Consider the following 25,401-nt stretch of genomic DNA (forward strand, 5'->3'; position numbering starts at 1 on the left):
TTGTTCTCTGCCAGCTGAGCAGGAAGAGCTTCTCCTTTGTTTGCCTGCTGTGTGGGGCTTCCAGCTCCTCAGAGGAGAGAAGATGGCAAGGAAGGAGAAAGAGGAGGGAAGTTCAGGGGTGTAGGGGATTGTCCCGTTGCCTCTATCCTGTGTTGGTCCTGCCTCGGTTTTGAGTGTGTTTTTTGAGGCATCGGAGTGAAACTGGACTTTTTTTCCTTCTCAATACTGTTTTGAATGTTGCCTACGTGGAAGACAATACCTGCCCCCCCCCGTATTGCCTTGGCTCCACAGAGTGCTGGGCCTCGCTGCAGTGGGCAGAGGCAGCAGGGCCTCGACTGTAGCTCTTTTGGGGCAGGAGGGAAATGCACCACCATTTTGGGAGATAGCAGCCCCACACATGCATGTTGCAAAAGAAGAGGGCGAGTGCCTCTGTGAAGAGGCAGAAGGTCTCATCAGGTATGTCTCAGATGGGGTATCTCCTCCTCTTGCTAACACAGTTCCCCTTGCCCCCCCGCAGTTTGCTTGCATATTAAAGGTTTTCAGGGTTTAGGATTGGGTTTGCTGGTTTGGTTTTTTTTTCCAGGTTTTGGTTTTAGGGGGTTTTGGTTATTTTGTTTCTAGATTGAAAAATCTCTTGTTCCAGGTTCAGTCGAGGTACAGTTTTGGTTTCCAGCACCCACACATATGTTTTTCCTTGGAGTTTTTGGGAAACCGTCTCAGAGGTAGAGGTGGAAATCTGCCTGGGGGGATCTTCCTGGGCACAGTGCAGCCCTTAACCGGCCTCGGGAGGGGGAAGAGCTGCTGGGGCGCCGGACACCCCAGCCGCCCGGCTCAGGGAAACGCGGGTCGCTGCAGCAACCGAGCCCAGCCACCCACACCGGCCGAGCGCCGGCGCCGCCCCTTTAAGAGCTGGGCGGTTACGTCACCCAGCTCTCCCGCTGCCCCGCCCCCGCCCGCGCGCGGAGTGGGCGGGGCGTGTCGTACCATGCGCAGGCGCGGAGGGCCGGGGTGGGCCCGGCGTCGCCATGGGCTCCTGAGGCCCGCAGCGCCCCCGCGCCGGTGCCGGCGCCCGCCCGCCCGCGGGGCAGCGGGGCAGGGCCCGACCCGACCGGATCCGACCCGACCTGACCCCTCCTGACCCCTCCTCACCCTCACGGGCCGAGCCCAGCCCAGCCTAGCCCCGCCCCGCCCGCCGGGAGGTAAGACGTGGCGGGGGCAGGGTGGCCGGGGCGCGGGGCGGGCGTGAGGGGCCGCGCTGGCGGGGGGGCGGGGGGGTGCTCGCCGAGACCCCCACAAAGGCCTTACGCACCGCTTCGGCCTGGCGTGGTCGCGACCTCCGCCCCCCCGCCCAGCCCCCCTAATCCTACCTCCTCCCGTTCCCCAGCGTGGCTTGCGCGATCCCCGCGGTGCGGCCCCCCCAGCCCCCCTACCCATTCTCCCGGTGTGCCGCCCCCCTTCCCCTCCGTACAGCCCCCGCCACTGCCCCTCGACGCAGGCGGCCACCCCCGGCCTCTCCCCACCACCCGCTTTCCTCCTGCCTGGCCTCCATGCACACACACGCACCATCCCGCGCCTCCCCACAAGCTCCCATGCAGCCCCCCGCGCCGCCCACATAATTCCCCCCCTCCTCTCAGCATGTCCCTGCTGCAGCCCACCCGGCCTCCCCATGCCCCATCCCTGCCCCTGGTGCTGTCACGCTTCTCAGTGGTGCTGGGTGGGTGTCACTGTCTGCGAGGGTGTGTTCTGCCCCAGCTGGGCTGGGAGCACGGTAGACCCAAGCAGGGTGGTGGGCACTGGGTTTGTGTTTGCTGTGCCTCCTCTGGTTCAGGCTGAATGGACTAACGGGGAGACACAGTACGTGTGCTGATGTGGTAGGTGAGGAGGCTGTTACAGGCCCTGTGTGCTCCTGTAGTGCAGCTGAGTTGTGATGGGTCTTGTTTGGATGCTCACAGTGCCTTGAAATTTCAGTTGCACCGCGAAGGCTAATTCTATCTTGGGAACTGCAACGCGTAGTGGAAAGAGGGCTTTGGAAGAACATGTGAGTGACTGAATTCTGATGAATTGTGCTCCAGAAAAGGGACTGGAGTGGTTTCAGAGACAGCTCTATCAAAGCTGCCTGGAACACTGTGAAGCTGTCAAGAGGAGGAGGAGTGGGAAACGTAGAGGAAATACTGAAGATGGTTCCTGCTTACAGAAAGTTTGAAACTGCTTTTGCAGTGTAAGGGGCTCAAACAGGAGTTATTGTTGAAGACATAGGCAGGCTTCCCTAGAGAGGAGACTGTTTACCTCCATTAAAGTGAAAAATAGAAGGTATTGATCAGTAATAGGGCAAAGGCTAACAGGATGAATAGAAATGTCTATTTCCTGTCCTGCAAGAAAAAGACAACAGTAGATGAAAATGTGATAAAGCATACATCCCACTAAAAGAGTCTTGGCTTTTTTAACGTAATAGTTAACTGTTCTTTGGAACTTAAACTTGCTGGAAGTTACCCTTGAGTCTAAAAGCCTAGCAGCCTCCCTGAAAGGGACCAGAGATTTCTCTAGAAATGTTTGTGTTTTTCAGGTTTCTAATACTACAGGTTTGTATTTGTGCGGTGCTTTTGGAAAAAATAAACTCTCACACTTTTAGGATATTGACCAAGTACTAAACAATAGGCTTTAGGGGGAGCTTTTCTTAGGGTGAAGGTATTCCACAAAGACCAACTTCAGGCTTTTTTTTCACCATTGTCCCCCCCAAAAATGGGCTTCAAGTCTGCTCTGGTCCAGTGGAGCAATTTTGAAGTCCTTAATACTGCCATTGATATGGTTGTGCTGTAAACCTTAAGTGGCATGTGTGCAGCAGCTGGCTGGCTATCTCTGCACCTAGGGCAGAAGTGATTCGGTCTTGCTGTAAAATGATCGGGAAAGCATTGCTACCGAAGTCAGTGTTTCTAACCAGTTTGGTGGTGTGGGAAGATGCTTTTCTTTGTGTTCTGCTCAGGTCTCTACAATCAGTTTAGATTGCTGAATGGGTTGTGTTTTGGAAATGTGGGGCAAGGGGAAGAACACCTCCCAATCATTCAGGCATCTGTTGTACTTTTATTTGTCTGTCTCCTTGGGACATGTGGCAGTTCGAAGGGGAGGTTCTTAAACATGCACAAGCTGGTCAGAAAATAAAGTTCAACGTGACTAGCTGGTTTGGCATAACAAAAGCATTCTGAGCTGGCTGGTTTCTAACAATTTGACAGAATCCAGCTAGAAATGTGCCTTGTTCTCTGTCAGCTTGTTTGCCTGTTTGCTGGTAGCAGGCTGGGAGATGAGCTTTTGCAGTTTGCAGTTGTGGGATTAGGGTTCTTTTCTTCTTGTGCATAAAGGAGGGGTGGGTTGGTTTTTTCCCTCAACTCATAATTAAAATAACTTTCAAAACACCTCCCCCCCAAATGTCAGTGCCTTTACCCAGTTTCTACTGTTAGCTAAAACATCTAATAATCATGTTCTGACTTAAGACAACAACCCTTCATCCCTCCTCCCCTCCTGTTTAATTGGCTTATGTTTGCAGCGATGGAGATGAGCTCTTGCCTGCTCCTTCTAGAGCAGAAATGCCAGTTTCATTTTCCAGCAGCTCAAAGGATGTCTTTGAGCACTTCCAGCAATGGCTGGTGGGAGCAGTAAATACCTCAGGAGGTGTTTGTGATTTGGTCTTAGCTGCTTCAAGAGCGTTACGTTGTTCAAAGTATTGAAGGCTGGGGTTAAATAGGAAGTTGCAAGTCAGACTTGCTGATTTCTGAGGGGCCACTGCTGTGACTAGTTTTCACAGGGTTTCCAGGCTAAAACTGAGGAAACCAAGGATGTAAAGCAGCAGTGAATGTACAGGTTCGGCTGTCTGCAGAATCAAGAGAATAGTACAGCCTCTGAGAGAAATTGTACTTAACCATTGCACGGTAGAGCTCTCCTAGCATAGGACTGTGGCTAGCTCTCTGCGTAACAAAGCTGCTGTGTGTTACTGAACAGCCAGGGCTGGGGGAAGAAGCTTTTCTCTCTTTTAGAGCTTGTGACTGATTGCACTCGCTGAGGCCCTGGAAAATTGAGGTGTTGTAGAGAATAGTGTTCTGTTTGCGTTGTGTGTGCTGACTTGCCCATCTGTTTGCTTGGAGTGGTGTGTGTGTGTTGTATGTGCTGTTCTTGCTTCTTCCCAAACCTCTTGCGGTTTGCTTTCTTGTGGTGGAACAGTGGTTTCCTGCCAAGACATTACAACCTACCAGAACACTTGGGACTCTGAAAGCCGTTTGACACTGTGATGAGAGAGATTAAAACACTTATTTAGAATAACTGCAAAATATGATAGAGCTTGGACTGGAAATACCCTTTTGAAAAGGTGTTTGTTGGTGGTTTAGGGTTTTTTTTCTTTTTTTCCTCCCTCATGGACTACTTTGGGAGAGAGCAACTGGACATGTTTTCAGAGAAGCAATTCCCCAGGAAGGTTTTAGAGTTGAAAATCTGCCAGCTAAAGCAGTGAGTTGCAGCCAGCCTCCAGGAGTCTCACCTCTGAGTCTTCCACCTCTAGGAAGAGGCAGGGGACTGGATGTACTTGCGTATAGCCAGGTTCTCTCTAGTCTTTGAAAATCAGCTCAACCTTGATGGGTCTTTTGTTTGTGGTTGTGTAAGGAACATGTCCGGGAAGGCAACAGAGCAAGCTGTGTCCAGGGAAAATGCAGTGTATAGGCAAGTTGCCCAGGAACTGTGCTATATCTGAGTGTGACCACATCTTTATAGCCCCTGAGGGGCATAATTTAAAGGAAATCTGAAGAGGGAAATAACTTATGTGCAGCATTTAATGTCCTTTAATCCATAGAGTATCTGGATGTTTGTCTCCCCACGCTCAAGTCTATCTCTGGACTGAAATGATAGGAATATGGCCGTTACTGTCTTACAGTCACAATCCCTGGGAGTCTGATGATATTGAAAGGATCAGCTATTTGAGGGCATTGTATAATGGAGAGCGACCAAGAGCATAGAGGGATGGTGTCACAGCCTCTAATTTTTTGTTTAACCTGAAAATGTTCCTCTCTGCGTGGGTATGTTGTACATCTGGCCCCAGTCAACTCTGTGGCAAAAAGGTAGAAAAAGGTCTCTCTGGTTCTACAAAGAAAATGACTGTAACATGTTATGTAGTGCAGCAGTAAGGCTTCGAGTAGGAGATGAGATAATACCTTAAAAGCTGACCTTGCCGGCCCAGCGTTCCCTCCCCAGGTTACAAAGTATGACATGGATGCTATTGGAGGCTGCTGAGCTGATTGCCTGGGAGCATGCGGTTGCCTGGTCATCACAGATGCAGCCCATGCAGCAGTAACGTTAAGTAGCTATGCCTCTGTCCAAGTCACTTAAAATGAACCTGGACAAGCCAGTCACCTGAGGAGGCAGATTAGAAAAGAGTGAATTTCTCTCCATGGCTCACCACATCTTGTCTCCTTCTTGCCAGCTTTGCTAGGAGAGGCTGGTTAGTGGTGGGTAAAGCTATTTGCAGCTAATTGTCCCATGGGAGCTGGGAGTGTCCTCTGTCCTCCATACTCTGCTGAATTTCAGACTTTCTTTCCCCTGTCTCAATGGCTTTGTGATGGCACTGATTTTACAGCAGAGTTTTAAGCTAGAAGTTAATCCTATAAATTCCTATTTAGACAACTTCATCCAACTGGGTAATGTAATGTTACGGTGTCTGGAAAAATTTGGTTGCATTTTTATCTTTTTTTTTTTTTTAAGTGCACACCTGATGTGCCCCTTTATGTACAGAAAAAAATGCATGGCTGTTGCTGACTTCACAGACGGGGGGGGAGGATTTCAGAATCACCTTGAACTGTTTTAGTAGCTGTTGGCATCTGTCAGCTTCTGACAGTATTGGTGACTTCTCTGCAAACCTCTGTGGTCAGCTTCAGTGCTGCGTCAGGAAAGGGTGAGCAGCTTCTAGCCACTCTTGGGATGTAGGTAGCCTTTGGAAGAGGATGCTGAGCAAGGTTTTCCCCTCTGATGCTGTTTCTACTTGCTGTGCTTTAGCCAGCAAGGGTGAGAATGGTTTCTTCCCCCAAGCACTGCTCTCAGCCTGCGAGCTTCCAGAGGTGACTTTCCTGTAAGGGAAGTGCTGTATCTGTGCTCATTCTCTAACTAGCAAAGCTGTAATGCTGATGTATCTAGGGCTTGGCATTTCTGTGTGGGGAGGAACTCTCCTCTCCCAGGAGTCCAGGAATACAGAGCTCCTAATCCTGTTTTTAGAAGTTTGAATCTGTAGGGGTTTTGTTTTTCTTGATGGAGTAGCAGGGCAGGAGAGAAGTGTGGAGGGGTCAGTGTTGAACAGGAGTGATGAAATCAGGAGTTGGTGATTTTGGGGAATTAAGAAGAGGATGCATGTATCTTATGTCCAGAATTAAAAACAAACAAACAAACAACCCAGCAACAACCCAGAAACAAAAATAAGCAGATCAGATGTTATCTTAGCAATAACAGGATGGCTTCATAGTGAGTGGCTTTGGGTGCTTTGTTGAGAATCACTGGTTTTACTTCTGCAGTGCTCATCACTGCTATGTATTTGCATTGGAGAATAATTGCTAGGGAAGTCAGATGTGCCATCTGCCTCATATGCATCGCTGCACAGTTGCCTAGGCTTGTGATAAGATGTCTGACTTATTCCAGCACATTTACTTACTGAATTTAAATATGGATCTGATCTGATAGATTCTGTATGTTGCATTCTATGTGAAAGGTATGTTCCAATATAAAAAACCCCTCCCATCATGCATGGCTGCCATGAGTTCAGTGGCTTTTGATCCTGCTGTAGAGTTTGACTTCTGATTCTTTTTAGAGTAACTGTATACCCTGTGGCAACTTTAAAACTGTTGTCTCCTCTGTCTTGGCCCTCAGAGGTGGCAAAGGGTGAATGCAAGTAGTGGTGGAATAAGTTCTGATTTGACTTTGTTCCTGAGAATTTGGAAAATGAAATGCAAACTTCCTCTGTCATACTGGACATAAGTGTTTACAACACATCCTTTTTCTTGTTGTCTCTTTCTCCCCTGCCAGTTGCAGAATATCTTTGTAGTCTTTCTGTGTTTCTCCCCTGAGAGCAGAGGGCTGGACTGGTTTGTGTGGAGTGGGATTGCTGGGAATATGGGAAAGGGAAGCAGCGCATGGCCCAAGTGTGCTTGATCCTGCTCTCAAAGGAGCGGTTGGAAGGTTGGGGAACATCCCTTCTCCTTCTCTCCCTCCCTCTTTCTCTGTTTTCCCTAGCCCCTTCCAAAAAAGGGACTGGATGTTGGATGTTGACCTATCACAAAAGTGGGTCAGTCCAACAAAAAAACAAAACAAAACAAAAACCCAAAAAACTCCCCAAAAAAACAAGAGGAGGAGGATGGGGGGAGGAGGGCTGTGTGACTACAGCGAGACAACAAAAATTAATAGAGCAGAAAACTCTGGAATGAAGAGTGCATGGCTCAGGGTAAAAGGGTTTTATTGTTGATTCTGGGTTTTTAAATGGGTGCATGGGGAAGGGAAGCTGCTTTCTCTTTGGGTGACTGTGTGTGGATTGGCAAAACGGGTGGGGGCTGTGTGAGCTGGGAGTGGAGGAGAATCCTGTGATATTCTCAGTGTTTAATTTCCTTAAAAAGAGAAAAGAAGTTGCATGGCCTTTTTGAAGGTTAAATTGTGCGTATGGTATGATCTTATGTATATGTAGGTATTGGATCATCTCTTGAATATGGCTTAGTGGGTGTGTACCTTGCTCTGTGGTTTAGTCCTTCTAGGTGCCTGACTCCTCTGCCTTCTACTTCTGAGGCTAATGGTCTTTCTGCACCGCTTGTGCTGACACTACTGTTTTTATGTCCCAGTGACACTTTTCTCTTGTTTCACTGACTGTACTGACAGCTGTTTTGAAAATTGTGACTGGGCAAAATGTCTTCAGCATTCAGACTGCTTATTCCTCTGGAGACCTAACGTTGTGAAGAACTGCATTTGGATGTGAATTTGTTGTGCAGAGAGAGAAGTGCATTAAGCTGATATGAAGTGCAGTAACTGTAGATTCAATCACTGTGTTTTGTAAATCTGGTCAAATGCCTGTCTTCTAGCTGAGTTATGTGTGTGTGCCTGTGTATGAAGTGCATATTGTGGGGTGACTTTCGCTGACGTGACATTAAGAAGGCTTTACCCACCATGAATAGTAAAATGTAAATGAGTTGCACTAGTAAAAATTGCATGTTGCGTCACACACTTAACTCACAGCTTGTTTCAGAAGTGCTGCTGGAGAGCTTAAAAATGCACTGTTGGGGCCTTTTCATGTCTCATAGCTACGTAAACTAGATGCCAACCTAGAAAGCAAAAGCAGTTTTAAGAGGTAATACATTTTAAAGCGTTTGATTTTCTTTTGTTGCTATCACTGATTTGAGCTGCACCAGTGACACTCTTACTATACAATGTTATTTTGTCCTGACTCTCTACCTTCTCTTCTTCCTACCTTTTCCCAAATCAGCTGGTGATGCTATGTCTTTGTGGATTGAAAAGACCTTAAACCAACTATTAATTTGCAGTATATGCTTAACACAAAGGAAAGAGCTGATCCCAGTTGGCAATTCTAGGCATTCTTAAAATAGTCTAAAATAAGCCTTGAACCATTTTGTCCTGTGTGTTTGTACACCTTGTTAAGCCTAGGGGACATTCTGAAAACCATGAAGCTCCTGCTTTCACTAATGCAGAGCTCTTGTTTGTGTCCTAATAGGTGCAGAAAATTCAGACTATGTCATCCACTGCATGGCACTTCTGCTTTTGTCTTTTTGTGTCCAGAATCAGGATAATTTAATGGAAAAACTGTTGGAGGAATAAGAATTTAAGAGGGGAGCAGGAAATGGTTTTGTGGTATGTTAACATAAACAAAGCTCAGCATGGTGGATATTTAAAACTACAGTAAGTGTGGAGTAGGTTTTAAGGAGGAGCAATTTCTTGCTTCATAGCTTTCCAGGAGAACCTTGCAGCGAGGTCATGCATGTTTTGTTGTATCATGTCTTGTACAGCAGAAGGAGGCTTAGCTGTTAAGACTCTTTCATGGGATAGCTTTGTGTATCATTCTTTGCTCCCTCAGCAGTTTAGAAATAAATACTTTAGCCTTGGAGGAGATGATCTATTTTAAAAACAGTTTGTATGTGCAGATGGCAGAGAATGGCTTTCATTTCATTTGGGGTTCTTTTCCTACTGCCACCAGGGCAAAGCAATTGCGTTGTCACCAACAGCACAACGGAGCAGGTCTTGCTTGGAGCAGGCAGCCCACTCCTCCTTTACTAGACTCTGTGATTGAATATGTGTTCAGAACTGAAGGACCAAGCTTTAACATTTCTTCCCTCCTCTTACCCCACTTCTGTTGTGTCAGACATGGGGTTTATGTATTTATGTTTGTTTATGTTATGTAGAAATAGCTCCTCGTCACTGGTAACGTTTTCCATGCCTTTATGCAAGCCCAGAACTGAAGATTCTTGTTTTCACTTATGCCATATCCCTTTGGTTTATTGTTCTGATTTTATTTTCAGTGGAAGAAGCTGCCATGTTAATGTTAGAGACAGAAGGCCTGTTTCCAAAAGGTACAGGAATGGCAATCTGCTCCTGATCGAGAATTACTGTGCTGCTGTATTTCTGTGGATGCAGGCCCTGTGGACATGTCCCCACTAGCTTTACATCAGTGTGGTGTCTCTAACAGAACTGCTCCCCATGCAGCTTGGAGCCCCTTCCCTATCAAGGATCTCAGTTACAGTGGTTTGCATCTCTAGGTTTTTATCAGGATAGTTATCTTGATAAAAATAGCGCATGCTTTGCTTTACTTTCTTTTCTCCTCCTTGCACTGAGAGCAGACTCAAGTAGTCCTAAAGTGCTTTCAGAAGATCTGTTAGGTAAGTTTAAGTCAGTAGTAGGTTGGTGTTTAAGCTAATGCCTTAGCAGTACAAGGTCTTGTCTTGCTCTAATGTGTGTAACTTGTAATGGCACCTGGGCAGGAACACATTGCAGCTTATTGGGAATGGGGGTGTCATCTCTGCCTTCCATGTTTGGGGTTGTTGGGCTACACTAGGGCTGTGTGAGGTCTATACCCATGTAGAGGAATCTTACCAGCTGATCCAAGTTTCCTGTGGCCATCTTGAAATACACCTAAGCCCGTGTCCGAAAGCCCTGTGCGTTTACCCAGATGTACTCTTCTGTCTGTGTGTTTCCAGTTTCCAAAGTTTGGTGCTTTTCCTGGCTCTCCGTTCTCCTGGTCCTGTCTGAGACATGCTATATTGCAGGTTACCTGCGGGGGGAGCACGGTAGTCAGCTGGAGACGGGGGAGCTTCAAGAGTGAAATTTAGAAGTGTTGAAATGTTTTCCTTTGGTATAATCAGCAGAACCCTCCGTTAGAGGGAGAGTAAGTATGCAAGTGACTTTACTCTCTCTTGAAATGGAAGCAATAAGGTGCAGGTGAAAGAGATGGGCAGAGAAAAAAGGATATGGCAGATGAGTAAGGAACTCTTTAACATTTCTCATGCATTAGATTGGTTTGGTTTGTACTACATTGGTAATTCAAGTTTCCAAATGCCCCTAATTTGCCATATGGTCATGTCAAGTACCCTGGTTTGGTACCTCACAGTGCTGGGAACTGTACAGGCAGAGAACAAAAAGATGGTTGTCCCAAGGAGCTTAAAATGCACAAGAAACAACAGAGAGATATAGCCAGATGGGAGGAGTACACAGAAAAGAGATCACAGCTAGTAGCCTAAATGTTGTCAGGTTGTTGCACAGCTGGAGTAGCAAAGTGGGAGACTGGAGAAGATAGAGGTGAATGTAAAATGGCTTTGTGGCTGCTGGAAAAGGCATTTTTCTCTGGACGTGAGATGAAGCAGGAAGGTATGTGTTGTGGCACTGACACTGGGGTGCGATGGAGGTAGGTGTCCAAGAAACAAGTATCAAAATGCATTTACTGTGTCAGGTAAGAGGGAAGCTACTTACACCAGGGTGCTCAATCTGTAGCTTGTCAAGGCAGCGTGTTTGCTGTGATGTGCTCTGAGGCACCACCTTTGCTGGAAGCCTGTTCTAATGATGTGCTGGGCTTGCGTCCTGTTGCACAGTAAGGAAGAGGCATCTTGGAGACAAGGCCTCTTAAGAGTTGCCATAGCCCACCCTCATGTTTTTCTTTTTAACAAGACAAAAGAGGAGCTAGCAGACTCTGGGCTGGTGTTGGTAAATGAGTTGGAATCCACTTGCCTGGTTAAGGTTCCAATCATCCATGCTATTACCTATTTTTTAAATATAGTACAGAATTGCTCTTACAGTGTCAGCTTATTGCGTACAGTGGTGTTTCATAATAGCTTTGTGCACTGCTTATACCTGTCACTGTGGCAATGCTATATGGGACTTCAGGAGATTAGAAGGGATAATTTGGAAGGTGTATGTTAGTTCGGCAGATTTGTGAGTACAGTGTTCCTTCGTGTTTCACTAGCAAGGAAAATGAACTGGAAGCTGACGTTTACAACCAATAAAAAGTATCACGCAATTAATAAGTTGTCTTTGGGGGCAACCCTGAGAAGCAGAGAGGGTTGCTTGTGGAGTGAGGTTTGGGGTAGGAAAAGTGGAGCCCTATTAAGAAAGTTTGTGTGTTTTCTTTCAGAACACAGGGCTGGAAAGAGTTATTAGTTTCAATAGCTGTGTGAATTAGAGGGGATTAGGTGAAGAATGATGCGTAGTCATGTAATTAATGACAGTTGATGTATAATCACAAGGGGGCAGTGTTAAGGTTACATACACAGCTTGAACTTGTAAGTAAGTGTCCTTGCTTCTGAATACATGACCCTTGTCACATCAAAATGCTTGTTGATCACTTTTTGCTGCTTCAGCTTCTTTTAAAATGACTGTAGAGAAGCAGAGGAATTCCCTTTCAGATCTTCAGTTCTGCTGATGTTACTGGCACTACATTTGGGTCTGTGCTATCAATGTGGTTTGATTAGCTCAAATGTAGAGCTCCAGGATCTGTCCCTTCTGCCACTGGTGGTCTGCAGTAGAGATCCTCTCCCCCATGAACTTTAGGAAGGGCTTAGCAGCTTCCTCTCTTGCATAACTCCCAAAGTGCACTGGGATGTGCAGGATTGCAGCTGGCTGGACTTTATTTAGAGCTAGGTTAACCACAGGTGCATCTGCTCTGATTTCATTTGAGATCTGCCCTTTGTGAGTTTAGTGGAAACACTCTCAGCACTGTGAGTGTCCAGTCACTTTAGATGTCACTTGGGTAGAAATCCCTTTCTTCTCAAAGCATAAAAACCTTGCTACCTTGTGACATCTCCATCCAGCCTTTGTCTGCCCAAATTTTTAGATACAGATAATGTGCTGTGTGTGTATGCTATGAAACTTAAAACAATTAAGTTTTGTGTGCTGATCAGGACTGGAAGGGAATTACTCTTCAGTATGTGCAGTTATGGAAAGCTGTAACTCAGAGCAGGGATATTTTGGAAAAAGAATGGCTGGAAAGAACAAAGAAAAGCCAAGTCTGGTGATTGTTTTGTAAATTGAACCATAACAGTTGTGCAGCTCCCTCTATAGTAAGATAATACCTGCTTAAACAGATCTGGATATTTCCAGGACTTGTATTTGTTCTCTTCCCCCTGAGGAAGCAAGCAGAAATGAGGTGGAATGTGGTGTAAGTACCATCAGAGTGCTGCACGCCACTGGTGCAAGTGTGTGGTTTGGAAAAGCATGTGCTGGAGGAGCCATTTGCGCACCTCAGTGTGCATGTGGAAGTGATTTGCTTCTGGCCCTCTGCTTTTACTGGGTGCTTGTTCCCCGATTTGCGCTGTGGCTTTGGGTGAACCAAGGCTGGGGCAGTTCATCTGCAGGTATGTGTTCTTTTTTGTGTTCTGCTGTGACCTGTCAGTAAATGACATACACGTCCTTCCCTGCTGCAGCTGTAAGCTGTGGCAATGGACTGTTGGCTTTTCTAAGGTCCTTTCCGTCTGCTGATCTTAAAGGCTTGTGTGAGAGCTACGTCTTGCACTTTTACAGAAAGGGTATCCCAAAAACTATTAGGAAGTTATTGGGAGGTGGCAGTATGAAGCTGTTCCTCTTGATAACCCTGTCTTTACTACAACCACATCAGAAACAGCTCTTCTAGTGGGTAGAACCAACGGCTGCCACCTTGCGATCTTGGTTTAAGTGGATTATCTTCCTCCAATCCAAACGTCACATTAGAACCTGCTTACAACCAAATTGAAAATAATAGCCGCTTTAGATCTTAGACCTTCAAGAATTTGTTCCGTTAAAAGAAAATAGCTTTTCATCCACAAAATGACCAAGGGTCATGCTGCCTTGAAATCTTGCATATCCTTGTATTCTGGGTATGTTTTCATGGGTCAACTGGCTTTTAAAAGCCAATCAGGTTAAACTCACATCACGTAGAAAACAATGCTAAGTTAGAATGAATGACAGGCTGGCTAAGTGTACCATGTCATGCAGTGTTTGGTAAAAGTATCACTTTCGTGTTCTTCTAGTGAGGAGAGCTTTCAGAGCATATCCTTCCAATGAAGGTGCTTTGGATTGAGTGTGGATTTGGGTTGAGTATGGATTTCAAAATGGCAGTAGGGGAGCACGGATTGTTTGCTGGAGGAATAAGGATGCTCTTCTTTCCCCCTTGCTGTGCAGTGACACTTTGTGGTACATATTCTTGTTGCCTGCTGCTGCTTGTTCCACTGCCTTCAAGATGAAACCATAAGACTAAGACTCTGGCAGGCTAACCGTAAGACTAGGAGACAGCAGAATAGTCAGTGCTTTTGTGAAAAGTAGAGCTGTTAATTTAGGTGTGCCCATCATCTTCCAGTATGGATTATTTAGATACTTCATTCTGGTCTCAGGTGAATGCTGTGTTCATCTTGTTCTAAAATATTTTTGTTGCAGAAGGGTGGTGACAACGGCGGCGGCAGTGTTTCATGGTCTTGGGGAGGCTGTGTTGAGTGGTAGAGAGGTTCCTGAGTACCACATGATTTCTTGTATCATGAGGGGTGGCAGTGGCAGGCTTTTCCAGGTCCTGTTTGTAAAGCATGTGAGCAGCCTGGTGAAAGGCATGTGAGAGATGTAAAGTACTGTCACTGTTATGCTCCTGAGTCATTTCAGCCTGGTTCAGTTGCTTTTTGGTTCTCTTCCTTGACAGGTCTTGGCTTGTGGGTGGCTCTGTAGAATCCCAACTGGAACGTCACACCAGAAAGCACCATGATAGTGATGACTGACGTCACTGTGGCCCCCAGATTGGGGTCAGCTGCCACCACTCCAGCTGTGGCTCCCAACTTCTCCTGGATGCCGGAGGATGGCAGCCCCACAGCTGTGGAGCAGCCAATATTCCTCATGACCACTGCTGCTCAGGCTATCTCAGGTTTCTTTGTGTGGACAGCTTTGCTCATCACCTGCCATCAGGTAAAACCTGTCACTCATACTTCTCACCCTTTTTCCGCACGTGGAGGAACACATTTGATCCCCTGGCATAACTCTGACAGATACAACTGTGTGATGGGGATTTGCAGACTCTGGAGTGGTACTGGAACCTCTTATTTGGGGTCTAATTTATTATCTGTGCTGATCAAGGTGGTGACTTTTATATGAAGGCCTTTTTACACCCAGGTCCAGACTGTTTCCATAGTGTGAATTGAGAGAAAGCAAACTCCTCAAAACTAGGAGATGTAAAACATTTGGCCATCTCTTGAGTGTTTGCAGAAAGGTGTGTTATCTCAAGCCATCCTTTCCCAGGTCTTGTAGCTGAACCTAGCAATTTTGTTATTGTGTCAGCTGTTAGCTGAATGATCGTGGTCATCTGTTGTTTGACATACCTCCTTTGATCTCCTGTGCCAGTGGATTCCACAAGCTGAACTCCACTGCAGAAAGGAGTAGCAGGAAATGTTTTATTTTAATTTTTTTCCCCCTCCCCTCTTTCTGAGGCAGGTGTCCTGGGAGCCAGAACAAGTCAAACCCTGCATCCTGTTCCCTACCTCTCTTTCATGCGGTTGTCATGTGAACTGAAAAACACAGTGGGGACCCACAAGCCTTGTTATTTATCAACCTGTGTTTTGTACCTGTCGGTCCGTAGATTCCAGAGTGATGACTAGTATCTAGAAAACTACAGCCTATTGATGGAGTATAGTGGCTAGTGAAGTTCAAAAATAGATTAGTGACTGATGAATAAGAGTAACCCCTGCAGTCTCACAAGCTTGGGTAACAATTACAAGTGCCATGGATCCTCTTGTCAAATTGATCACCTGCTGAGGGTAGGAAGAAACCTTTCCTCTGCAGTATAGCATTGCATAGTTAGGCATTGATGCCCTTCTCTGAAGAAACCAATGGAGGTCAGTACCAGAGAGACACTGTTGATTGAAATGCACTGTTGTCCTCTTACAAGGCAACAGTTCTTGTGCTCTCATAGGCGCATGAATTGCAGGGCTCTTGTGACATCCCAAGGGCAAAGCTTGGAGTCATCTGAACTCTGGCGTCAGCTGTTCCTGTGCTGGATGAGATGCGTTACTGGGATTGTCACAAGGAAAAAATATCCCTAAGGTTTGTTAGTTTATTTTCAACTTGTTCTCCTCAGGAAGTGAGGGGTTTTTGAGCACCTCATGGGTTGGGGAGAGGAAACCCCATGGGAGAGAAGTATTTTGAGCCCTTCAGTTGACTTTGACCAAATCTGGCTGGGAGGCAAGGGGAGGTGAGCAACAGACAGCTGGGGAGAGTCACCCCCCTCTCCCTTACAAGGGAAAGGTGAGATCATCAACGTATGCTTCGTTAGACCATGGAGAATCCTCACAGCACTCCTGAATGCAGAGTGAAGCTTCAGACAAATGCTTGTGCCTCTTCAGGCAGCAAAATCGGTTAGTTGTGAGGCATGTATGTAATAAGCCAGCTGTTACTAATTCCAGCAGTTGGGACAGCAGCTTGATGAGGGTTGCTGTATGGAGGCCTTGCCGCTGGAGAATGTGCCCTCTGCTGACTTTGGTCGACAGCGTACCCGCAACTTGTGCCAAAGCTCTGGCCGTGTTATTACACCATTACAGGAGTGGTGCTCATCTTCAGGGTATGTTTGTGGTCAATACCTTTTCCAGGAGGTGGATATTGTGTGAAAAAGCATCTTAGGTGTGGGATTTAATGATGGCTAACAAACTATGAGTGGTGGGAGCAGGTAGGGTGGGGACACTGTGCTCCCCCAGCCAGTGACTTAGAGGGATTGGCATGTGTGCAGACAGTCAGACAAAACAAGTGGTGTGGCTGTGTGGTTCCTTTGAGCACACTGCACGAGCTTGGTCATCCCTTAGTGGCTGATACTTTGCAGCTGTGCTGTCACCAATGTGCAGAACAGCATTTTTTGAGCAGATGGGCTGTGGCTTATCAGCTCTTGGCAGTGCTGTGAAGGGCTCTCTTAGGTTGTTTCAGGTGAAAGTCTCAAAAGCATGCAAAACTGCCAAGAGAGTGAGAGTGTTTACAATGAGCTTGCGCTTAAGTGCATGTACCTGCCCTCTTCAGAGAAAAGCAGCCTGCAGTGTGGTGAATCTTAGGTACTTAGGATAGCAGGAATATAGCACTGATAATTGGGAAAAAGAGGTATGAACAAAAGAATACGGGCAGGGTGATGATAACAGTAAATTAATTTCCTATAAGAAACTAGGTTAGAAATGCCTCCACTTCTTTTCCTCTTCCTTACCTCTCCCTGCAAACTAAGGGATGTTATATCAATACCATATGATACAGTGTTGGGGTTTTTTTTAGAGGTTTGTTGTTTTTATTTATTTATTTATTTTTGGGGGTGGGGTTTTATTGTGGTTTTTTTTTCTTAATCACCTTGAGGCTGCTGGAGGCAATTGAGCTGATTTACTGAGTTTGTTTTTCCTGGACCAACTGACTCTCCAGTTCTCCTTTTTCCTCTCTACTCCATATACTGCTGATCCTGGTCTCCCCTCTCTGTCCTCTCAGATCTACATGCATCTTCGCTGCTATAGCTGCCCAAATGAACAGCGCTACATTGTTCGGATCCTCTTCATTGTGCCCATTTATGCCTTTGACTCATGGCTCAGTCTCCTGTTCTTCACCAATGACCAGTACTATGTTTACTTTGGCACAGTGCGGGACTGCTATGAAGGTAAGGAGGGGTCGCACAGAAAATGGGGGAGGTGGGAAGTCTCTGCCCTGAGAAAACTTTTGCTTCTGTTTGGGAACGTGGTGGAAGCATCACTGTCACCTACTGAGACAGAGTTTTACCTTGTGCCTCACTGGATGATCATGGCTTGTTTAGTGACTGAAAATCATAGAATCATAGGATAGCTTGGGTCAGGAAAGACCTCTGAAGATCATCTAGTGCAACTTCTCTGCCGTGTGCTGGGACGTCTTTCACTAGATTGAGTTACTTAAAGCCCTGTCCAACCTGACCTTCTCCCTTGCTGGCCTCTGAGCATGACAAGACATGTTGAGCCTTCTCTCCAATGTTCTGTAGAGACAAATTTTATGATTTTCTGTGGGTCCTTTGCTTCAGGAAGGTGTAAAGTCAAATATCTGATTCTACCTGGGTGTTACAAAGCGGGGTATCAGTTAGCCCCTGGCTCTTCTAACAGCACTTACTCAGCAGCCAGGCACTTGCTTTGTCCTGTTTTCCTGGTGCAGTTTGCTAGCAATGTATTCTTCTGGTCCCATCCTGCAGCCACTTGTGTGCTTGCACAGGGCAGCACAGCCACCACATGCTGGGGTTTGTGAGGTGTAACAGCTTTGGAGTCCTGCAGAAGAGAGGGTGCCATGTTCAGGATGAGTTAACGATTGCTTTGGTTTTGGTTTATCTGCTGCAGATAATGCCACTAGCGTTGCATGAGAGGGAAACAGTTACTCTCCAGTAAAGGCTATCTAAACTTCCTCTGTTATTGCTTCCAGAAAGAAGCCTCTACCACCCAGCAGGAGAAACTGCACTCTGGCAGTGTATTTTTGAGGACAGTTTATCACCATACCCTCATTAAATTGTAACTCCTTGGTGCAGCTGTTTTGGTGAGATCTGCATTGCAGAGAGGTGCCCCTGGCCATGTGAACAAGTTAATCAGCTGAAAGGACCAGCAGGGCCTCCTTCACATCCACAACAATGCTCTGAGATGCAGCAGCAGATGGCAAATGCACACACGTGATTCAGAAGGCATCTTTGTTTGGGCTTGGGGGTTTTTTTCCTTCCCTGCTCTACATGCATGTGTAGGTCTAGCAGGAAGCTCTGTGAAACTCCTCTCCTAGCAACAGCCAGTATCCCTCTGCCTCGCTTGCTGGGGAAGTTTGCAAACATCTGAGCATCTGCTCAGGAGACAGCCTGTGCTCCGGAGGTTGCCTCAGCACTTTAGGCTATGCAAGAAGACTACAGGTGGAGGTGAAAGCACCTTTGGTCAGCAGGTTCTCTCCCTTGGTTTTTCTGGGAAATGCTTTGAAACAGCAGGCTTTTTGTTCTTTCCCCTTCCTTGTCATCTACCTTATCCGTTCTTTTTTTGGGAAGGTTTTGGATAACGAAGTGGGGAGGAGCTGTTAGGGAATGGAGGGAGAAGACCCTACAAATTACGTTTTGAAAGCTGTCTTGGGCCATTTATGAGCTGCATTTCACAGTGTGCATTAGGAGGAGCATGTTTTGGTGTTGCTCTTTCACATGACTCTGCTGCTGTACAAACCTGGGTGTCGGTAACACTGACACAAGTAGATTTATTTAATTTTTTTTTTGATGTCGTGAGCACCGTCTGATGAATGTGGATCAGGAATGGGAGAAGAGCTCTTTTCCTGGTGTGGTCAGCTTTGATAGTTAGCACTCATTTCTTTTGGGGATGGAGTGGCAGATATTTCCCCCTCTCTTTGTTACTTGTTTTTGTTTGTTTTTCTCTGATGTCATTTCTTCCCTAGTGCTTTTGGAATGGGCAGCTGGTATTGTAATGACCACACCGGAGGGCAGGTGTCACTGGAGGGCAATAGGAAAAGCTCAGCTTTTCTTCCTCTGGGTGCTGTCATCTAAGCTGCAGGAAAATTGCAGGCAAAAGGGGTTACCACAGTTATTTAAGTAAGTTTTCCACGGTTGATATTTTCTCTCCTAATTAAGGCTTTTGCAAAATCATGGCTGTGTGAACATACCTAACTTTGTTCAATAACAAGGATTACAGATGGAATAACAATACCCAATTACATACATAGAAGCAGGTATACCACTGGTTTTTATCTGCTGTAGCATTCTTGCCAGCTAGGCATGTCTACAATCCATAAATATAACGTTTTGAGACTATGAGCATTTTGGAGTGCGTTGAGTACCTCCTTTCCAGGGCATAGTTTGGATGCTTCTAGAAGAATTAGAGGTGATGTCTGTCTCTGACTTTGGAAGTTCATCCATGCAGGTAGACTGACCTCAGGTCTAATAACCAGCTGCTTGGTGAGGTCACCTTATCAGCACTGCACATTATTAGGCTTTTGTCTTATTTCAAAATTCCTTGAGATTTCTGTTTCCATCCCAAGTTATTTTCTCTTTGTATTATGTCAATGCTGGGGGCCAAAACCAGAATTTGAGTGTTGGCATTCCAGGGAATGTCCCGGTATAGACTGCCATAGAAAATAACGTTGAAAGAGGGATCACCTGGTGTGTCATTTTGCCCGAAGGCTGTATGTGGCAAACTTAGGGGTACAGTCCTTGCCCTAAAAATCTTACAACTGTATGAGGAAGCACCAGTGATTATAACCAGTCAAGTGTCGCAGACAGGGCACATACAGGCTTACTCCGTGCACAGTTAAGTGGGTTTGGATCCCATGAAAAGTAAACATGTCTGTAGTTATGATGAGAGCCCTCCCCACAGTGTCTTCACCTCAGTTTATATGTATCAGCAAAACTGAATCTTGAAGAGAATTGAAATGGAGTGGAGTATTAGCGGTCAGTCTGAGAAGGCTCTTCCTCATCTGTACCAGATTGCTGGGGAAGGCAGAAAAGAGGTGGCTCAAGGAGAAGGCTATTCCATACACAAGAGGTTTCAACTTTCTGAAGAAATGAAGCACAGCCTGGTTTTCAAAAATCTCCACCAGACATGAAAACAGAGTTTTGCTGATGGGTAAAAATCCTCTGTGTCTCCAACTCTTATGTCTATAGCTGGTTACCTTGGAGAGAGAAACTGTGTTCATCTCCTAAAAGGTTAAATACAGAAGATAAGATATGGTTGATGGATCACAGATAATTTTCCAGATTACTTAGTACCACTGTAATGTGCTGGAATAATGCACAGGAACCCTGTAAAGAATGGCATCTTACAGATGCCAAGTAAAACAGAGACTGACCACAGTTTCAAATGGTCGTGTGACCCTTTTGGCATGAGTCATGGAACTGGTCTGGGACCTTGGCCAAACTCCAGTTCAGATAGTCTTGTGAGTGCTGAGGTAGGTCTATAAATGCAGTGAAAATAATCTGGAGTGCTTTGAAGGGAAAGATGCTGCATAAGCAGTCCCTGCTAATGTTTGGTCTGTTGCCTGTATTCTTGGTCCTTGCACCTGTTTTAAGTTGGTTGTCATTTTACTCTGATTGATGTCTTTGCAGCCTTTGTAATATACAACTTTCTCAGCCTGTGCTATGAGTACTTGGGAGGGGAGAGCTCCATCATGTCTGAGATCAGAGGGAAACCAATTGAGTGAGTATTTATTGTGCTTACAGCATGACACTCTTTTCCTCCTGTGCTCATCTACCGTGTCTCTATGCCTGCCCTGAAAAACTGTCAGGTGGCTAATGTCTGTTGGGACTGGGCAGCATGGATGATGGTGATTTACCAGTATGCTTCTCTGAGACAAATCAGGCTGATCACATCCTCTTAGACAAGCTGGATGGATTCACAGCTTTTTTGGACACCTGCCTACTTCTTTGTTTCTTTTCTTATTCCCTCCTTCTTTGAATCTTTTCTGTCTTCAGTTGGTTGTGTGTGTGCTTCCTCTAGGATCTGTGTTTTTCCCCATGCTACTCTGTTTAAAAAAAAATTAAAAAATTGGAATGTGGAGTCAGGATGTTGTTTTAAATGTGTGTCTGAAAGAGGGTATGTCTGTAACTGTAATCATGGTTGGAGAAAGCACCAGTCCTGCAACTTTGCTACAGAGAGGTAGACAAAGAGGGTAGGAGTCTTGCACTCTAGCCCAAATCTTGTTTCTAAACCCTGTCATCTTGTGTTGGCTCTTTCAGGTCCAGCTGTGTATACGGGACTTGCTGCCTGTGGGGAAAGACCTATTCAATTGGATTCCTGAGGTTCTGCAAACAGGTATGTGCTAGAGGAGCTGTGCCATCCTCCAGAAGTGAATGAAGTGTGTAGGGGTGGCAACGGTGCCTTTTGCTGCCGAGCTTCTGAGGTGAGCAATCCTTTGAGGGGGTTTATAATAGCGTTTTGAGAGGCCTGCAGACTGCTGAGAAGAGGGGTATTTTGGGATTTGTTTGTTTTGAATGATCTTAACACTTTCTACTCAACCCCACATCAGGAAGGCCTTAGCAAAAGACCCAGTTTATCTCCTGGATCTGATGTTAGCCTTGGGAAGAAATTCCAATTTCCTTTTCCCTTTCTGAATTGCAGAGGTCCCAACTTTAAGAAACTGATGGCTGTGTTGTGTTGCAGACACCCCACAGTTGTGTAACAGCCTCCTGAATTCCCAATGCTGCTGTTGTGGTTTGGAGTTGAGGAGGGGGTGGAAGTTGAGCGTGACACAATGCTTTGTAGGAGGAACCGAGCATTGCTCACCGTGCGTGTGTGTGTCTGTGCTGAATTTGGTATGTCGAGGGGGAGGGAATGGGAGAGATCTAAACCTCGATACAACCCTTGTCTGCTCATCCCAGGTCAGTCATTTCTGGGTGCCATGAAACAGCAGGTGAGTTTCAAGGCTTTGCTCACTTGCATAAATGACCACATGAGGTTCTGCTGGATACAGTGTGAAGCAGATCTGGTTCTTTGAAAGGGCTCAGGTCATTGTAATTCCAGTCACTGGGTCTAGATACCTGCCCTGGCTTCTTGTCCACATTGTGACCTGTCTTCTGTGTTTTAGCAATATGCAGGAACATCAAAGGTACAATGCAGCCTCATAGTAATACCCAGTGTTAATCTCTGCCGCACAGTTGGCCTTTCTGAGGATCACATCTTTCTTTCCTCTGTTCTGTTTGTCTCTGTCCTCATGACTTTCCTGTTTTCTTGCCTGATGCTTTATTTTCCAACCTACTCTCAGTATGTTGCTTTGCCCGTTTCTCTTGGGCTTCATTTGTGCACCCTTTGTTTGATTTGATGCATTACCTATTCTTTTTGCTCCTAATGTTAACTTTTACCTTTTAAGTATGTCATAAGTAGATGTAACACCCATCAAGGTGAATTAGTGCCGGAGAAATTATTTCCCTTGGACCTTGTTTCTCATATTCCACAGGCTCTGGCAGTTGTCTCTATATGGGTTACATTTGGAAAGTTTTTTTCACAACAATGAAGACTAGAAGCACTTTTTTTGGGGGGTGGGTGGGTGTTCTGCTGGCTTTAATAAATCCTCAGCTCATTTGGTAACTGGCTTAGGTGGGTATTTTTCTTTTCCTTTGCTGCTATCTGGAAGCAGTTCTCCTAATCAGGCCTGGCCTTTGCCAACTTAAGTCTGCTGTGGAGGCTGTGAGGCAAGTGTCTTGCTTCCATCCTTCTTGCCTTGAACTTAAACGTTACCTTGGTGAGAAATCTTTGACACAAAGACTCACTTTCTGGTACTTCTAGACTTCCAGGATTGCTGAGTAACACCTGTCAATGCAAATTCGTAGGAAGACTGGTGTGAAAGGGCATCAGAGCACCTATCAATGCTGGCCTGTGTGGTATCCATCACTGTGGCGATCAGGAAGAAGAATATGCTGCAAGGACCACCTTGCCCATTTTATCCGTGTTTTCAGCACTCCTGTTGCCTCCCATCACCACCTGCCCATTTTCTTTGCAGCCCCTTTCATCCCGAAGGAATGTCTATGTTATAAATCTTCACCCCCACCCCAGGCTGTTCTCGTGCAGGTGCCTGCTGTGGGTCTGTCGGTCTGCCTGCATTGCCTGTGGCCCTCCAGCAGCTGCGTGGTTTGCTGGTGGCTGTGGTGTAAAACCTGGACAGCTTGTTTCCTTAAAGTTGTCTTGATCAAGATTCTTTGCTGGGTCTCTGGTGACCCTCACAGATTGGTCACACACCATCCATGTGCTTCCTGTATGCTGTAGCATCTTCTAGGGAAGCAACTAAAAATAGGACATGGTGGTTTGGATTGCAGGGAAATGGTTAAAACATCCCCAGATTGGAAGGAGGGGAAGCTTAGAGGACAGAGTTGTTTACCAATTAGCTTGACCTTTTCCAGTTCGCATATTTACAGTGACTCACTAACTGGCATGTGCTGGGGTTTTTAATCTCCTTGAAGTCTTATGACCACTAACAAATTGCATCGTATCCAAAGCAATTGTTCCTGTTTGGTTTTGCTCTCTTTCCATACGCAGCCCTCCATACGTGTGCACAGTTCAGCACTTGCCCAGGCTCTTCCAGCGTCCTTCAGGGAGACATGGGTGACATTTTTAGGGTTATAACCCTCCACTCTCTTAGGACCTTGAAGTTCAGTGTCTCCAGAAAGGTGAAGAATGGGGTGGCTTTGAGGAGAGGAGTCATCCCAATAGGAGCAGTGATTTATAGTGGTGGAATGGATAGAGCTGATCCCACGTGCCATGGAGTCTTTGGGGAGACTCAGTAAAGGTTGTGTGGCTGACAACAGAATAGCTCTTAACTTCTGTCTGGCAACACACACTGCTGTGTATACAAAAATGCCTTAATATGGTGGCAGTTGTCAAAATTCTTCCTCGGAGAGCTGGGTTCCCCTCCTATCCAGGGGACTTGTTTGCCTAGCTTTATGGCAGCTATGGATTGAAGTTTGCTTCCCTTCCCTAATATTCCTTTATTAAACTTGCTGTGTCTGTACCATAGCACAGTGTGGGAATATTTTTTTTTTGGTTTTCATGCTATTACCGTGCATAAATGTGCTGCAGCACAGCTTATGAAAAACGGTTCTAGAAGAGAGCAGCTGAGCAGCTTCTAGGAGCAACCTATAGAGATGGTTTTTCCCAAATTGGACAAGCAGATAGCACACATACTTCTTCTGAATCTCTTTTAGCTCCTTTTGGGTGCTGCAGTCCTCAAGCATGATCCATTAACAAGTGGCGGGGTCAGACTCCTCGCTGGGGCTGGATTGTGCTGCCTTGCTGAGTTGTCCCAGTGGACACTCCATTGTGGTGCTCGTTTGGGAACCTGGCCTCTTGCACCTCCTGCCTTCTCATTCCTCCTCTTTCATTCCTGTAGGCTACCCTGCAGTTCTGTGTGGTGAAGCCCCTCATGGCGATCAGCACAGTCATCCTTCAGGCCTTTGGCAAGTACCAGGATGGCGACTTTGAGTAAGTTTGTTTGTCTAGCATGCAAACTTTGGCTGCCCCTTCTCTGCCCAGCTGTGCTTATTGTTGGTGTGTGTGCTGGGCTATGGGAAAAGACAGGGGGACAACATAGGCTAAATATGTACGTAAGAAAGAGGGCAGGGGTAAGCCTGTTGGTTTCAGGTTTTTTCTGCTTTGCTTAGGGGAGGGAATGGGAAGGGAGGCAGGAAGAAAATGGAGTTGTAGAACTCCCCAGTGAAAGCGGCAAGGGGAAAAGATCATGCTGAAATTTCAGGCATTCCTGTATCTTCTCTTTCCAGTGTAACCAGTGGCTACCTCTATGTGACGATCATCTACAACATCTCTGTCAGCCTGGCACTGTATGCTCTCTTCCTTTTCTACTTTGCTACACGGGAGCTGCTCAGTCCCTATAGCCCAGTCCTCAAGTTCTTCATGGTGAAGTCTGTCATCTTCCTGTCCTTCTGGCAAGGTGAGCTGCTTTTCCCTTCCCTTGGTAGGCACAAAGAGCTCTCTGCAGGGGCTCAAGAAACTAGAGTTGATAGAGCAGATGCTAATTAATAACCAGAATGTCTTTCTGTATTATTACTATATTTGTTTTATAGTCTTTCATTGCTTTTCTCTGGGAAACCAGTTTTGCTCATTTTCATCTTTGTTTTTGTGTTCCTGAATCCTTACTAGCCTTGTGCTTGTGCACATGTATGTGCATATCTGCCTGGCAAAATCAGCTGTTCAGATGAAGAGTCCTTTGCATTCCTGGAACCATCATAAAGCAGAAGCTGCCAACACTTTATCTGCATGCTGCCATTTTATTGATTAAGGTGGCACATCTAAAAATTTTGAGCACTTTTTTTTTTAAGTGCTCTATAAATAAAATTTTAATGGTATGTCTGTGATTCATGTGAAGCAGCAAGCTGGCTGAATGCAGCGTGTGCTGCCACAGAGCCACCACCAAGCAGGACATTCAGAATACGTACACATG

At 46.0% G+C, this 25,401-nt stretch overlaps 1 protein-coding gene across 3 annotated transcripts in view; it reads left to right on the plus strand.

The window, feature by feature from the left end:
- The first annotated feature begins 983 nt into the window (after positions 1–983).
- Positions 984–25,401, plus strand: part of TMEM184B (transmembrane protein 184B) — a 30,626-nt gene continuing 6,208 nt past the window's right edge. The window contains exons 1-7 of one of the 3 annotated variants that reach the window (XM_056341765.1): positions 984–1,199; positions 14,162–14,421; positions 16,960–17,125; positions 20,561–20,651; positions 21,191–21,266; positions 24,334–24,425; positions 24,722–24,891. In XM_056341765.1, coding sequence (XP_056197740.1) covers positions 14,221–14,421; positions 16,960–17,125; positions 20,561–20,651; positions 21,191–21,266; positions 24,334–24,425; positions 24,722–24,891 — 796 coding nt within the window. In that variant the 5' untranslated portion in view covers positions 984–1,199; positions 14,162–14,220. Of the gene's footprint in view, positions 1,200–7,646; positions 7,666–14,161; positions 14,422–16,959; positions 17,126–20,560; positions 20,652–21,190; positions 21,267–24,333; positions 24,426–24,721; positions 24,892–25,401 lie in introns of those variants that run through there. The other 2 variants (XM_056341768.1, XM_056341766.1) reach the window with 2 other exon arrangements.

The sequence above is a fragment of the Falco biarmicus genome, chromosome 5 (genome assembly GCF_023638135.1).
Source record: "Falco biarmicus isolate bFalBia1 chromosome 5, bFalBia1.pri, whole genome shotgun sequence".
Classification (NCBI taxonomy): domain Eukaryota; kingdom Metazoa; phylum Chordata; class Aves; order Falconiformes; family Falconidae; genus Falco; species Falco biarmicus.